The sequence below is a fragment of the Falco biarmicus genome, chromosome 9, assembly GCF_023638135.1.
Source record: "Falco biarmicus isolate bFalBia1 chromosome 9, bFalBia1.pri, whole genome shotgun sequence".
Taxonomy (NCBI): domain Eukaryota; kingdom Metazoa; phylum Chordata; class Aves; order Falconiformes; family Falconidae; genus Falco; species Falco biarmicus.
In genome coordinates, this window is record NC_079296.1 from 5,653,835 (window position 1) to 5,670,536 (window position 16,702).

Below are 16,702 nucleotides of genomic sequence, written 5' to 3' on the forward strand. Positions count from 1 at the left end.
CCGCCTCCTCCCCGAGCCCTTTCTCCCTGCCTCCCCGCTCGTCTCTTCTCTCGCCCTCCTTCTCTCCGTCCCCCACGTCTGCCTCCGCTCTCGCCCCGCTGGGGGAGAAGGAGGAGGCCCAGCGCACTCACCTCTCCTTCTCCTCCCCTCAGCTGTTTACCACTCAGGGCTCCTCTAGCCCACAGGGCGCCGCCATCTTGGCCCTGCCTCCCCCTCCCATTCACTAGCCGTTTCTCCCCTCGGATCCCTCCGCCGCACAAACTAGTCCCGCCTCTCCGCCTCGCTCCCCTCTCGCGCCGCGCCCCTCACCGCCCCACTCGGCTCTTCCCCCTCAAGGACCCTTCTCCCTGGCGGGGAGCCGGGGTGTGTGTGTGTGTGTGTGTGTGTGTGTGTGTGTGTGTGACTCCCTCCGCGCCCGCCCTCTCTCCCGCGGCGGAGGTATCCCGGCTGGGGAGCGATGCGGCCCCGAGGAGGTCGCGTGATTCTGGGGGCGGTGCTGCGGGCGGGCGGGCGCGTCAGGCGGGGCGGGGCCGGGCGCGGCCGGTAAACAAGGCCCGGCCTGAGGGGAGCGGGGCAGCCGCGGCGGGCAGGGGGCAGCGTCTGGCCTCCCTAGGCCTTCCCAGCGGCCGGCCCGGGCCCCCGCCCCTCCCCGGTGCCCAGCGTTTGCCCTGTGTCGCTGCCGAGCCCGTGCCCGCCCTCGGGTCGGCCGAGGCTGCTGTCAGGCCGCACCGTGAGGCGGGGGCCATGCCCATGCCTAAAAGTGTTTATTCAGTGCGCAGGTGTGCTGAGAGGGAATAAAAAGGGCTTAAAAGTGCCTCTGGGTGTGTGCAGTAACGGTGACGGGGCGGCTGGGCATCACAAGTCCTAGAAAGAAACTGCAGGGCAGGTGCCCAAACCTGGATTGCCTTCGAACTGGTGAATATGCAAAGCTCATCTCATTCTTCCTTTTTTTGGACCCCTAAGCCAAACCATGGACAAGAATAATTTTTTTCTTTTCTGAAATAACGCAATGGTACGGCACAATCCATCCTTCCTTCCAGATAAAGAGTGTTTTGCCCTGTGGAAAATGTAGAGTAGGAAAGAAGAATGGAAATTACCTCAGGGAAGGCTTACCAGCCTTCGGTTTTGTACGCTGCACCCAACAGGTTTGCAACTCCACATTTCAATCCCCACTGGCAGGATCTCAGTGTTTCTCATTCTCCAAGGAGAGGCAGCTCTGTGGGGATGCACCCGAAGGTGCTTGGCAAGCTGCTGATAAACTCGATCCATATGAATTCTCCTCAGTCGCCAGCAGGAATCGTGGACGTTAAGTTTGCAAGGTAGAAACTGGGTGTAAGGAAATAAAAGCAGATTAGAATGCCATCTGAGAAGTATCGGCTGATTTTTAACTTCTGCAGCATCAGTTGTGGTGTTCCGCAGCTTTCATCCCTGCAGGGCTGAGATGGATCCTTCCCGCTGCACCTGCAGTAGGTCATCCTGCTTCTGGATGAGATAGAGTTGCTTGGAGCCAGCATGTTTTTAATCTAGTCCTCCTGCCTTGTGCATGACAATTAATATTTATTACAGTCTGGACTGAGCAATGGTATTTTTTTTCCTGCTGTGTAGAAGACATGTTTATTTAATCTGCCACAGAAAAAGAGTGGAAATTAGGATGAGCTTCAGAAAAGAGCTGGAAGCAATTAGTTGTGTTATTTTACTGTGTCTTAATTGCCATAACATTCAAATCGACAAAGAAAACATGGATGCTACAGGAGGGGTTTGATCCTAGATTTGAAAAGGAAAACAACTGCATTAGAATGGACATGATGTGTTATAATTAACCTGTTTATTATTACTGTTACACATTTAATAATCTATTTACTTAGGAAGCACTGGAGCATATGAAGTGTAGTAAGAACTCACAGCAATACACAAGATTAAACTGTCCTGGGATGCCAGCAGAACTTGCTGTACCTCCACCACGGCCCATGTGTGTCAGTGCCTGGACAAGCCTACATGAGCCCAGCTAAAGCCCTCTGCAGCTCTCTGTTCTCTGCTGACTCTGAAATGAGTGAGCAGGGAGAATTACACCACCAGGAAGAACATAAAATAAGAATGACCACAGGGGGTCAGCTCAAAGGTCCTTCTAGCCTAAAGTATATCTCTGGTACGCTTTTTTTTTTTTTTTTTTTTTTTTTTTTTTAAATTCAGCTTGTATAAATCGCCTTTTGATGGCAATTCCAATGGAGAGGAGAGGTGGTAAGTTTAACAGAAGCCATAAGCAGAAATCTAGGGAAGAGCAAGAACACAAAAAGCCAAGGCGATAGCTGGCTGTGCTCCCATCCTGCAACTATTTGCTTTGTAGGAACTCTTGAAATAAAATAAAGGGAGAAAGGGTGGGTGAGAGCTGAACCAGACTCTAGTGTAGTGATAACAGTAATATGCATAAAAGAGAGTATTTGTGCTCATTATCTCAGGGATCAGTTTGTATGCAATTATATCTGGGCTTTGTGAGGTGATGGCTACTTGGGGAAGCAGAACAGCTGATACAGATGTTTTATTTGCAGCTGCTCTACACACAGGTTACTGACACTGGGAGATGTAGTCATCCTCCAAAGGACTGTACCCAGTGCTTCTTGGAGCACCTCTGAAACCAGCTAGCTTGTGAGGTTTCACTGAACATGCTATTAGATTTATCACACAGCTAGTTCTCTCTATCATTTTGTGTGTGGCTGACTTGCTGTTGCTGTCTCTAGTTTAAGAGCCACATTCTGCAGCCATTTGCGCTTTATGTCAATGGGAAGTCTGTGCTCAGGGGTGCTGGCAGAAGCCAGCTCCAATGTTTCATAAAATAACATCTCAGTCCTTTCAGCAGCTTGTCATTTTCCTGTTTTGTTTAATTCCTGTAACTGTCTTCATATGAAACCCTGAAGCTGCAATGTACATTTTGGTTTTCTGTTACAATGCTTGTTTTTGTAGCGGGAAATGTAATCCTTCAAATGCCTGTGTTTAAGAGGATGCAAATCAGCTTGCTAGCACAATGCCTTGGGAATGTTTCTTTCATGCAAAACCCAGCTAGATAAATAAGGAGGGGAGGGGGGAGAGGGAAAAGGGATTGTTTGCTTCTATAAACAACAAGAATTAATTACGTTCAGTAAATGACAGATGGGTTAAGATCAAAATCTGAATCTTTCTCAATGGGGGTGAAATCTACACTCCTGTCTCTGAGTTGCATCAAAACCCATTGCACAGCCTGTCTGGTGCCACAGGGCAGTGACAGGGTGCAATGACAAGAGCTGTGACTTGTGGCTGGCCTGGTAGAGAGTGCTAGGGCCAGCATGCCTGGCACCACTGCCTGCTACAGCAGGATGCAAAATACCTCTGTGATGAATCTCAAGTGCCTGCTCCATCATCTGCCTACCACTGACACTGCTGCAGGACAGAAAAGGGTTATTGCTTCCTGGTGCTTTCAGCACCCCAAGCTGCAGTAGGAAAAGGGACCCAAGTGAGTCCTGGTTTAATGCAACAGACTGTAGAAACAGCACAAAGTGTTTGAAAGCTCACAGAGAGCAAAAAAACACCGTGCTATAAAGGTGTTTCTCTAACAGTGATATCCCGGTACTTGGCACTCGACAGCGGCATGTATGCTTATATACATTTTAAATTATAAACTTCTTGGAAGGTGTCTTTGCTGTCCCAGTTCCAGCCATGCACAGGGTGTGCTGTAGTGCAGGAAGGGACAACCGAGGGCACATACAGCTCATGTTCTTGCACAGTCAGGAAGATTGCGATAACCAGAGAATACGTGAAATAAGGAATTACTTCCCCGCCCCCCCCCCCCCCCCCAGCATTTGGGGACATCATCTCTCCTTGTTTGTCCCCAAACAAGAGTCATGCCAAAGATTCTGAAAAAAAAAAAAAAAATCACTGCTCTCCAGCTCCTGCTCCCACCTCTGCTAGAGAACAACCAGGTCATCTGAGAAAAGTCACTCTGCATCTGCTTCATTCTCCCTCCTTCCACCCTGCCGTTGGGGGGGGGGGCTTGGCAGTCAATTATTTCACATTTGCAAACCCATTTTCAAACCCATTTTCAAACCTTTTTTGAAAGCAAGTGATAGAAGTGCAAATTCTTATTATTGCTCTTGAAGAGCTTTTTGCAAAGATGCTTGTTAATGAGCTTGCTTAATGAGCTTTCTTAAATCTATATTTATATCCTATATACAGCTGTATATAGATAGAGCAATGCCTAAAATATGTATGGATTGCACACACATATGCCTAGGAAAATGAAGGCTGATTAACACACATCTTTTTCAGTTACTGTGCAAGTATTTATTCCTTTTTCCTTGGAAATTGGAGAGATAAAAGATCCATTCTGGAATAAAATAATTTTGTGCATATGTGCTAGATGGTTTTGTTTATGAGACTGAAGTATGTGAGTGTGTGTATGTGAGACAGATGGTGTGTCTGTTTGTGAAAGATATGATGCGTGGATGAATGTGTGTAAAAGTACAGGTTTCTTAAGAGCTATTCTTTTTTTCTTTTCTTTTTTTTTCCTAAAGAAAAGACAAAATAACAAATGTCTGCTTGGTACATTATTTCACCATGTCATGCTCTTTGTCAATATGACAGAGGAATATTCCTGCAGAAGGTGAAGCTGCCCCAGAAAGTGAAGGGTGCTGCCCTGAGGGTTTCGAGCTGGGCATCATGAATTCTCTTCAAGTTTTAAAAGTCCTGGAAAGTTTTGATAAGCAAATACTTTCTGTGCTCTGCTTCTCTATTGGCTGTTTCTTCACCGCCAGATTTTGACACAAATAATCTGATTGAAAAATCAGGGAGGGGAACAGGGGCAAAAAAACAGAGAGAGAAAAAAGGAGAAGTATCTATTTCAGCAGACTGCGACTAAGTGAAAAAGTGGAAGAGGAGTCCAGAGAGAAGACGACGTCTCGCTTGTCTGGGGAGATTTCAAGGCGAATCCAGTAAAGCAAAGTCCCCCAAACAGGTGATTGATTTATTCTCTTAAAAGCTTTTAATTTCATTGTTTTTTCTTTTCTCTGATATGTTTTTCTAAGCTTTTTCTCCTTCTTTGCTTGTGTTTGTAAATAATGTAACATATTCCACTGTGTAAGTCACTTGTCCTGAGGATTCCTTTATGATAATGGTTCACTTAATTCAAATGAGTCAAACCTTTTAAAATTATATACCATATACTTCACTCTGGTGAAAATGGTAATAGTAGAACAACATAGAAAAGATGTGACAACGGTCTCAGATACCTGTGTCCCAGCGAGCTCCATGCAGCAGGAATAGTTTCTAGATGTAGACTTTTGTACTTAAGCATTGAGGAGAAGGCATACTATATTTTTCTTTTAAATTGCTCTTTTACAGGGCCAGACCTTTAAATTCAGAAAGCAGCACACCTCTGCTGACATCAATTAATCTGTGCCAATTTTGCTACATGAGAATTCAGTGTCCCCTGTTAAGGATTTTTGCTTCAAATCTCTTATTTTTTTCCATCCTTTCTACATATAGGCTGATTAGTGTAACAATTTTTAGCGTATGGAATTAGCTATTTATAGACACTACTCATATACCACCAGCTTGATTCAATACATTGAGCAGGAAAGCAAATGATTTGCAAGTTCACACCGTAACTATCTATACGTTAAAGGGATATAGAATTTATAGAATTTGTTAAATTGCACTATGTAAGTCTAGTTAACCATAGAAGCCTAAGGCAAAGTTTGCTGAAGTCAGTGGCATTCCCAGCATCACTAGGAGCTAAATGAGTTTTCTGAAGAACAAATACTGCAATTATATTCTAAACATTTTTTCTAGATACTGCAGATGTACAAGCATTTCTGTTCCCCTTCTTGGACAAAATTTCCACCATAATTTGCTAGCCCTGCCATAATGTCCATTTGCCCAGTATTACCACAGGAATTAAAAATGCTCTGCTCAGTTTTCCACTAAAAAAAGCCGCATTCAAGTTACTTGCCCCAAGTCCATTTCATTTTGCAAAGGTGGACTAGTGACGACATGATTAATTTTGTTGTAAAGAACTAAAGTTATTTTTTAATATGACTTTATATTTAAAGAATCAGAACTCCATAAAACCTCTTATTTTATTTGGACTCTTAAAATTTTTGAACACAGGTCATGTTCTGTTTTGTGCTTTTTCCTCAAAAATGTAGTCTTCTGAAAGACAAAGTATTCTTATTTTTGGATGCTTCATCTTTGCCAGGAAGAAAAGAAAAAAGCAATATTAAGATTTAAATATAAATTAAGCAATGTGAAGGAAATAAGCCTTTTTTAGCCTAAAACTTTGTATGCTCTTTGGACCTATATGAAGACATATCAATTGCAAGCTAAAATCAAGTATTTCTGCTAACTAGAGTGAGAAAAGGGGTTTCATCTCTACAATTAACCTTGTAAATTTGAAAACAAGTTCACCTGAATTTAGAGGAAAATGAAAGCCAGCTTTGGAATGGAACTTATGCTGCAAATTGGGTTTCTGATTCAGCGTGACACAATCCTGCAAACACCTGTTCCCAAACACAGCGTTTCGTGTTATGAATTGTCTCACTGGAGGAACCAGAGAGAGCAGCTCCATAATCTAATTCAGCGAGAATATGAATTTCTTCTAAATTCTATCAAAGGGCTCAATCCTGTATTTTTGGGTACTGTGAGCTGCCATGCAGTGAAGAGGGAGTTAGGGCTTCAGGAGGAACATAGGATCAAGTGAAATTAGGATCCTGAAGTCAAAAACCACCCCCTAAAAAAAACCCTTTTAATTTGGTTCTTGCACAATCACCAGTGTTTCAGTATTACATTCAGTTTTACATGTGATACTCTGAAAAATACCAGAGATACCAGAGAGCATCACTGAGGATGAAGGAACTTTGAGTTTGAGCATCGGAGGGGAACACGCGAATGCTGGGTCCACTTTCAGATCTGATGGGGGAATTTGTAACTGGCAAAAGAAGCCCTTCTGAGGTGCTTCAGGTCAGGTACCCAAAATAGTGAAGGAGGCAGATTGATTACTACGTTGTTGTACAGCTACATGAATGGCTAACAAATAACAATGTCAATTCTGGCCAGCTGCAGATTTTGTATTCTTTATTGAATCCAAAAAATGCCACGACACTTCCATTTTAGTAGGCACTCTTGCCCAAACAACGAACTCCCTTGTTCACTTGCCAATCTGGGTAGAAACTGTTGCCACAGAGGCTGGCAAGAACAGACTCCATAAAAATGAAGTTTAATTTCTAGCAAAAGGTTGAAGCTGAATTTGGTCAGAAGCTTCAATGACTTTAAGACACAGCAGAGTCTTTTGGTCATGGCACTACTCTCCTTGTAGAATATAGTTAGCCATTAGTAGCAGCTGATCACTTGCTATTGATAATCTTTAGTTTCAAGGACAGATAGTATTTTTTTCTCTCACAATCTGTGCTTCTAGCTTTCCTCTAACCCAGCTGGGTGAATTACAAAGACAGTCCAATGCAGTTGTTAATTAACTATGCTTTGGGCTCCCAGTTCCTGTTTTCTCTGTAAAATGGGGTGGGGGAAGGTAACTTCCTTTTGTAACGTTCAGTAGTGCATTAGAAATCGTTGTGCTCAGTAGAGGCCCTTATCAGCAGCCAAGATACTGGACCAAATTTGACTTTTACATATGCTGGGGCAAACACATCCAGAAAAATCCCGTTGATTTGTGTGCATCTACTTTCAACTGCCACCAGAAAAGAAGGGCTGTATGTAGTGCGTTTGTCTATTTAGCATATGGGTACTACCATAAAACACTGCAAGACTGCTTGTGCCACCCATCGCCAATCCTCTAATGTACCTGGCTAAGCTGTCTGGCTAATGCCATAGGGTCGTCTAGCCAGCGCGCAGGGGGAGCGACTCCTCCAGCAGACATCCCCGGGGTGCAGGCTTCCACCCTGCGAAGTTACCCGCTGTCGAGCCACCTCCTCCACTGTGTAGGAAGCCCAGGGAAATTAACTGGTTAATTCAGGCAGAGAAATCCACTGTCTAAAGTTTGCTGGGATGAATGCCCTCCATTGTGGACACAGTGCTGCCCCACCACATGGGAAAATCCCTTTGACATGAGTGGAAATTCCATGTGTAAAGGGTTTGTATGGAGTTTGCAGGACTCTTGGGGCACATCTACGCTGCAGAGTGCAGCTCCGTGCACAGCCCATCTGGGACTGACCGAGAGCAGCGAGACCCTCGGAGCCAAGCACTCCGGCTAGGTGCAGAGGCTACAGAGCACACTGCTAAAAGGGCTGTACCCACTGCAGAACAACCCGTCTTTGTACCAAGCTGGAGGGATTTCTGTGCCCACAGCCGTTCGCCAGGCAGATAGACTTTGCAATACTTAGAAGGGACCTCATCAGAGAGTTACAGGAGAGCAAATACAGCAACGTACCTCAGCGTCCCTTCCCTTAAGGGCATACTTATGGTTCATTCTCAGTACTGTTTTGTCCTCTTTCTAAAATTAAATTAACAAATCTACTCTTGGCCTCTGTTTTGTCCTATTCATCTCAAGTTACATGCAAATTTCTTGGAAAAAGATGAAGAAAAACAGGTGAGTCATTTCAGAAGAAAAAAAATGGTTAGCAACACCACGAGTTATCCCTGAAGTCATAGAAGAAACAGTGGGAATCCTGGAAGAGATTTAAAAAGACAGCTGTAACTCCATTTCTGAACGCAGCTGGGCCAGTGAGCACTTGACTCACCACCAACAGCGGGCTTGGCAATCCACCTTCCAGAGCAGACCTTGCTGTGAATTCCACAGCACACGTGCCTGCAGCTGTAGGCACCGCTGCAAATGTGGCCCTCGGTTACCTTTAAACGAACCCCCACTGGCCTGTGTAATTATATTTAGCATGTAAGGGTGGTACAGGCACTTCTGAACCCTAGGGAGCAGCCCTTTGCCATCCCTGGCTGGTTGGGATTCCAGGAGGCCACACTGCTCTGTCCTGACTTAGACAGATGCTTCAGGCCATTCCAGCTTAACAGAAGCAAACCTTGGTGGTGTTTGGGTTTTTTTTTTTGTAAATAAGTAGGCTACACTTCAGCTGCTGTCAGGAAAAAACAACTCAATAAGGCACTTTACCATCAACAGAGAGCCAGGACTTACTGCTGACTTTTCATATAAAATGTAGCAAGATTTGCTTTTAGTGCTACTATCCTGAACAATTACAAGGGAAAAATGCAAATACGTATGGAAATAAGGTGCCAGCTGATACAGCCACACACAGCATCGAGCCTGTTGTCGCACTGCCTACATCAGAACTGTTACTAGCCATGGGGAGTGGGCACAGGGCGGGCTGGGTTCTGGGTAGTAAAGATAACAGATGCATTGCAAGAGAATTTTGTACGATTAAATTTCAGCATTTTATGTTTGTTCCTAACCCTTCTTTTCAACGGTTTGTGATATTTGAGTCAGATCCAAAAGGTAACCTCTCTCACCCAGCACTTCTGCTCTGCCTCTGCTTTACTGTTTGTCAGCCAGAATACAAAATCCCCAAGCCACAGCCAGCAAGAAGGAAACTCACCACACATCATGGCTGTGGGGATTTTCTGCTATGTCTCTCCTATTATTGATGTCGTTTCTATAATTATTATTTGTGTAGCCATTTCACAGAGCAGCCCATGTCATGGCTTGGGACTGCGCCCTCCTAGGCAGGGTACAAACACTAAGACAGACCCTTTCTCCCAGCCTGCGGTCCCGGGTATGTCCTTGCAGGGAGGGTACGGTCAAAGATGCACTGTGTCCTGTAGCCAGGACAGAGAGCTACGAGAGAGATCCTGACTGCTAATGTATCTTTGCCACAGGCACAGTTTTGATCTGTAACACGGGACTCAATTTAAGCATGCCCCTGTTCCCCCACCTACAATATAAAGGTAACAGTAATCCTTTGCCTCAACGCAGGGGTAGATGGTGAAGTGCAATTTTTATGGAGTATACTGTAATCTGCAATGCCATCTTCAATCTGCCATCCCATCTCTACATTCAGTGGCAGAGACTATCTCACAGCAGGTTTTTTCACTTAGCCCCCTCCACAGCTGTGTGTTTTCCCCAGAGTTGAGATTCACCAGGTGCCTATGCCTAAACCCATGCAACTACTCCCTGCTTTTCAGCTGGGTGGAGGGACGCTTGAGATGAACCCTGTCTGCCTAGCAGAAGGGTTTTGATTCTCATCACTGCTGCATACAGAGGTGACGTGCTGGGCGAACAAATGAGACAGTACCCCCCAAACCACTGAGACTGACCTGCCGTTTTTCTGTGTTTCTGCCCAGGCAGTGAATGGAAAATGCCACGTTCCTTTTTGGTGAAGAGCAAAAAGGCTCATACCTATCACCAACACCGCTTTGTGGAAGATGACCTGCCTATACTCACGTGGGATCCAATAACCTCTCCCTTCACTGGTGAGTCAATCTATCCACTGGGCTTGTAAGAATACACCGAGGCAAATTAATAATTGAGTACGCAAGCTAAGGGATTAGCATGAGTGAGCTTAAGAGTAACTAAGGGCTTTCACACAGGAATATCCGTCTCAGGACAAACTGATCCCCTGCTGTGTGCCCTCTTTCTCTAGGCCAAATCCACACAGTCCCACTGAAACCAAATTTAGATCCTCCCTTTGTTTCCTGCTGGATTGCTGGGGAGGTTTGACATATAAGATTGCTGTGTGGACTTGGGCATGTTTGGGAAAGATGACCAACTTCTGGCAACTAACAGCTCGGAAAAAAGCTTGCACTTGGTTGTCAGTCTTCTGCAAACCCACCACTCTGCTACCTTGATCTCCAGCCTGCTGTGCTCACTGCCTTGTTCCCTCTGGACCTACATCTTCTCTACCTCAGTGTATTACCACCTCCTCCCGATGATTTGCAGTGAAGGTCACAGCTAGGGTGAGAAAATACTAGTGATGCCCTAACACTGACTGTGAAAGGAGCCCTACACACTCACAGGTGAAGGGGCAGCTGCGATAGACTATATTAGCACCAACCAACAATTCTGCTTACGCCTGCTGTCCTCCTTCTGCTCATGTTCATGCTCTCCCACAGCCACCCATGCAGTGGCAGGGCTGGGGCAATTATCTTCTTCCTTCAGGCCCCACTCAAATTTTCTTTATTCAAATCTAGGATCAACTTACCCTTTGTTCTAGCCCTGGCAATCAAATTAGAGTCCAGCCCTATGATAAGTTTGATAAAAAAGAAAGGGGGTGACATTTTAATTTAAATTCCTGCCATCGTCCTTTGGCCATTTGTTGCGTCTCTCTGGTGCACAAGAGGGTTTGGACAACAGAGGAATAATGTCCTTCAGCAGCCCAGTCCCATCTCCAGCAGAAAGGAGGCATGTATATCGAACCTCTGTCCATTTTAGATTCTTACTATAAAGTCTACTTCTAACAAGTGCTGGTTGGTCTCTTTAAGGGCTGGGACAAGCATGGAGAAATGGGAGCATGGGCAGGAGGAGACGAGGCTCTGTGATCACCTTTGCAACTGCAGAAGCAGTTACCTCCCCTCTCTGCTTCCCTACCTGGCTGTCCATAAATTCAGTTAACAATACCAAACCCTCTTAGGGGAGGGGTGGGAAGGTTAATAAGTTAGTGATTGTTAGTCGCCTGCACAAATGAAAATGGGTTTAAATAAGGAAATGATTCTTATAGGCATGTGGCCTTCTAGGGTCTATTTTCTCTATATAGGGTATCAAGTGTCTGATCGTTTCTTCCTGCCCCCCTCTACCTTGCCTATCTCATCCTACCTGGAATTTCCCTTTGTCAGCAATGGATGGACCTTGACTGCCGCACTGATTGCACCACTCCACACTTACGCAGGGAACTGAGCAGGAGTTCATACAGAAGTATGAATGCCACCTTAACAGACTCTTCTCTTAACAGCTAGAGTAAACTGTGATACTACTGTGTGATTACAGCCATAGGAGACAAGACACCAGAGGACATCAAGAAACAGGACCTAGAATGCATGGTTCCAAAACAAGAAAAGGACTCATCTGAACTGAAGGAAGAAAGTGTCCCTGTCCAGTACCTGAGCAGGATGCTGCCAGGCCCTTCAGCTCAAGGTCTGCTACCCAAGACCACAATTGCAAGAGAGGGCAGGGCAGGGCTGGCTTATGGATTCTCTGCAACTGGGTCCAGATTTTCAGTAAATGGCAGCTCTTATTTTGACGTCAATGGTCAAATTTGCCCCAGGCAGAGGTCATCAAGAGCCTTCTGTGTTTCCCTTTACAATTCTGGTTTAGATCAGCATCTCCCTGAAGGACGAAGCTATGATTCCCAATGAGTGAGCCTCCAAATCTCAAGGACTAAGGCAGCTCTGTGCTACAAGGGTCAAGGCAGGTGTCCACATGATACTTGTTCAAACAGCACATGAAACAGGGCTAATGGGGGGGTTAATATTCCCTTAGCAACCCCTCTCCCATAAAATTTCCTCAGATTGAAATCAAAGCCATAGTAGGAACTTTATATAGGGATCAAGATTTGAATCAGGAGTTAACAGCTGCAACTCCCAAGGTCAGGCAAGAAATTAAGTGGGGGAATGGTACCTGGGGAACTTTTTTTACTGGTGCCCAGCTGCAGGCAATGGCATGACACTCACTTCTCCCTCTCCTTTGCAAACTCAGAGATGGCCATCCCAGGTCTGCAGATCAAAGACTGCACTAACACGACAAGCACCCCTACCTTCTACAAAACCGGCTTTTCTTGGGATGCTTTCCATTTGCCATACAGCTACCAACAGATGTCTTCCACCATGCAGTCAGCCCTCTTGGAGCACCCAGTTAGCCTATACAGAAGCCACCTCCTGCCAAGCACCGAGCCCCCTCTGGATTACAGCATCCATTACTCCTCAGACATGGAGACCTACCACTGCATGAAGTGCAACAAGGTGTGTGTCAGATGAGAACCTCAGGGATGGCCTAGAGTGATTTTCAATGCATACCTCAGGGTTTCACTGGGTTACACCAAAGTGCAATGCATGTGGCTCAAAACGGGTACCTACTTGTTCTCCTGGCTAGGGGACAAGGGTGCTAGGAATGATGCAGTTCACATGGCCCACGAGAGGGAAGAATCAAATAAAGAGAAGGAACTGAAAACAGAGATGAGACACAGCCTCCTCATATAAAAAAATCACTTGCTTTTGTTTTTTGCAGGTATTCTCCACTCCCCACGGACTGGAGGTCCATGTCCGAAGGTCCCACAGTGGGACCCGTCCCTTTGCTTGTGAAGTATGTGGCAAAACCTTTGGACACGCTGTAAGCCTGGAGCAGCACACCAACATTCACTCCCAGGTGGGTAGCACATTTCCAGAGAACCAGCTCTCCAGAGCTCAGGAGTGCTTGGACCTTAGCTGTTGCTTACTCCATTATAAAGGAAGTGACATTTCCTAGGTTACAAACGTGATGACTTCCCTATAGCACCCCATGACAACGACAGCAGCTCTGAAGTCTGTAGAGCTTGGTCTCACAAATCTCAGGCTGCCCTTGCGAATTCCTTGGAGGGGTGGGGAGGATTGTTGCTACTGGTTCTTCTGTCTCACCTCCTCCTAAAGGGTGCAGGAGTTTGGATCACAAGATGTAACCTATTTCCATAAGTAACCCTCCCCACATTCTCTTTGTACTGCAACTAGCATATCAGTCCGTGAGCCGAGGAGATTTGCTTATCAAATCTACTATTCTCAACACTCTTCAAGCTCTGTCACGTCTTGCAGCCACAGACATCCCATGATTTTCGTTTCCTAACAGGAAAGAAGTTTTGAGTGCAAGATGTGTGGGAAGACATTCAAACGTTCCTCCACCCTCTCCACTCATCTCCTGATCCATTCAGACACACGGCCCTATCCCTGCCAGTACTGCGGCAAGCGCTTCCACCAGAAGTCAGATATGAAGAAACACACTTACATCCACACTGGTGAGAAAATATTCCCAATAAGCAAATACAAATTAATAGTCCATCACATTGATACACATACATTGTCCCCAGACAGAGATATTGGACTAGGGACAAGTGTCCAGTGGCACTGGGAAGTCATTCTTCCCTGGGTGGTAAGACAGCAGAAGGTCTAAGCATCACCGAGATGCACATCCTCCTGTGTGACAAGGAGGTGTTATTGACCAGCCTCCAGTGTGCGTCACGGTTGTCCCCAGCCCCAGATGCAGACAGGGCATGGGTCGCACCGCTGGAGAGGACTGCCTCTGGTTCTTCTCACCCTCTGGTGCTGGATCAGAGTGCAGATGCATTAGCAGGACAGCTGGACTGTCAGCACCCTGATGCCCAGGCATAGCCAAGTCAGGTCCAAGTCCACTAAAAGGCATTTCTACCTCCCTTCTCTCATCTGTCTAAGTGTTTCTTGCCATTTTCTCTGCCCTGCAGGGGAGAAGCCCCACAAATGCCAGGTCTGTGGCAAAGCCTTCAGCCAGAGCTCTAACCTCATCACTCACAGCCGCAAGCACACCGGCTTCAAGCCCTTCAGCTGTGAGCTCTGTGCCAAGGGCTTCCAGCGCAAGGTGGACCTACGGAGGCACCGAGAGACCCAGCACAGTCTCAAGTGAGGGATGGCTCTAGGTCTTTGCTGGAGCTCCCACTGCATGCTCCAGGGAAGACGACTCCACAGCGTCTCCATCCAGCGTGGGGCTGCCGACTTCTTAAAGCTCATATAGTGTCCTGTGTTCCCATGGGGACTGGCAAAGTCATGCCATTGGTGTTCTGGCACCCCATGGCCTTGCACGCCCCAGTAGGTGACAAAGAAACCTGTAGGAGCTCTCACTTTTCAATTACAACAGGTGCCAGCCCAGATCTCATATCACCTGCGCAAATCCAGAGGAATTCCTCCAAGGTCACTGTTATTCTGGATTTATACCATGTGCAGAATCTGGTTTATCAGACTGACCAGCAGCGAGGTGGGAACTCCTGGGCCAGTGGCAGCAACAATCTGTGCCAAGCTAGTGCTGTAACCATGTTCTGCTTTGATGGTTAGGAAGATAAGGCTGGGTCATGCAAATAGATGGCATTCAGTGAGCTGTATTCAACCTGGACAGGGCTTCTGCAGAGACTTGCCCAGGTCATAAATTCTGGCAACAGACACCTAAAGTAATTTTCTTTCAGCAAAGCATTGACTGTGATCAAATGACAACTTAACTGTGTTGTATTTTTAGCTTGGAGTGGGAGGAAAATACTGGAAAAACAGCTCCTATCCCTAGCTGATAACAGGGGTCTCTCAGTGCATTCCTCATACGCACCACACTGCAAAGATCCCTGGCTTAGTGGCAACCAGGCAAGCTCCAGGAAGAGCCGTGCCACAGCACTAGGCATAGGCTAATAAGTCCCATGTCTCAGTACCATGCAAGAGAGACTGGCTCTTCTTGGAATCCAGGCTGGTATGTCCCACAATATTTCACTGCATGCTGGACATACTGACTTAAGAGCTGTCCTGGGCAATCCTGTGTCACTGCATAGTCAGGAACAGCCCCTGGATACCAATGTCAAGGGCCAGAGCTCTGCTTTCCAGCCACTCTCTTAAAGGAGGAAGTGACCTAGTCTGTACACATTGGCATAATATGCAAGTACCTTACAAATATTACACAAACAGAGCAGCAGTATTTCCTCCTGTGTCCGGGTCTAGGGGTTGAAGCAAAGCACTGGAACAAGTAAAGCACCAGTTCCCCTCCAAGCTCTGCTGCGTTCTCACTGTATAACCTTTGGCAAGTCAGTGCACTGGGCTTTTATTTCTCCACCCCTCCTGGTGATGGGTAGGTTCGTAGAGTCCCTTGAGTTCTTAACGGGAAGGACAAAGTAGTATCATAGCATTAGGAAGACAAGCGCTTTCAGTTAAGCAGGGCATTGTAGCAGCACACAGCCTGCCCCATAACTACATCCCTGAACATATGGCCTCGGACAATGACACCAGCGGGAAGCAGCCTGGAGAACAGGCCGCGGCACTAGCCATTTCACTCCAAACGCTTATGAAGGAAGGCTGCCATCATGGGCAAAGAAGAAACGGTCTAAGTGGAAAATTCAATTATTGTCAGGACAGAAGAGGTCTGTCCTGCCCTCAGTTACACTGCTGTAAATCCAAAGTTATTCTCCCAAGACCTAAAATGTACTTGCCCATGTTTTATGCTGTGCCTAAGCTGTTAGTCATTAATATGCATTCTGGAAGCTCAAAACAGAGTCTGTACTCCTGGCTTTACTTGTACACTGTAAATATGTATTTATACTTATTCTAATGTATATTTTTATTGCACTATACCAGACAGTGACAACACGTACAGACCTGCTGGGATTTATCTGATAAATCTGTTCCCTGTGGGTAACTGGGCTAACACAGTGCATTTCAAGTCAAAAATATCCATTTCAAGAAAGGCTTATACATGGCTCTGGAGATGCAGGTACTGGGGATGGAGGGGAAAAGAAGGGAAAGATTACAGCATTGTCCCATACGGCCCAGGTGGAAATAAAGATGGAAATTCACATGCAGAACAGGGCTCCCATCAGGAGCAGAGCTCCCAGACTTAGACATGAAGTCCAATTCGGGGAGCAGGGGGCTACTGGCTACAGAACAGCCATGAACAATGCTCAGAGCCTGGGATCGGGGGCATTCATCTCCAGAGATCGGTGCAGAGCCACACACAAGCAGCAAGTCAGCTCTCCAGAGCAAGAGAGCTGTGCAGCTACAACTGCCTCAGATGACACGGGAT

General features: G+C 46.2%; 2 protein-coding genes across 6 annotated transcripts in view; one reads left to right on the plus strand and one right to left on the minus strand.

Moving 5' to 3' along the window:
• TSC1 (TSC complex subunit 1) overlaps positions 1–288 on the minus strand; it is a 28,960-nt gene extending 28,672 nt beyond the window's left edge. For all 4 annotated transcript variants that reach the window (XM_056351109.1, XM_056351110.1, XM_056351107.1 and 1 more), the window contains exon 1: positions 132–288. The gene's annotated coding sequence lies outside the window, so the exon portion shown is untranslated. The remainder of the gene's footprint in view (positions 1–131) is intronic.
• Positions 289–4,819: 4,531 nt separating this feature from the next.
• GFI1B (growth factor independent 1B transcriptional repressor) lies at positions 4,820–16,225 on the plus strand. 2 transcript variants are annotated; one of them, XM_056351991.1, is made up of 7 exons: positions 4,820–4,981; positions 10,285–10,413; positions 11,924–12,070; positions 12,632–12,894; positions 13,160–13,297; positions 13,751–13,916; positions 14,379–16,225. In XM_056351991.1, the coding sequence occupies exons 2-7, from the start codon at positions 10,299–10,301 to the stop codon at positions 14,555–14,557; spliced, it is 1,008 nt and encodes a 335-aa protein (XP_056207966.1). In that variant the 5' UTR covers positions 4,820–4,981; positions 10,285–10,298; the 3' UTR covers positions 14,558–16,225. The 2 variants fall into 2 exon arrangements, with proteins under 2 accessions (XP_056207966.1, XP_056207967.1); XM_056351992.1 differs by lacking the exon at positions 4,820–4,981 and having other exon boundaries at positions 10,282–10,413; positions 11,889–12,070.
• Positions 16,226–16,702: the final 477 nt, after the last annotated feature.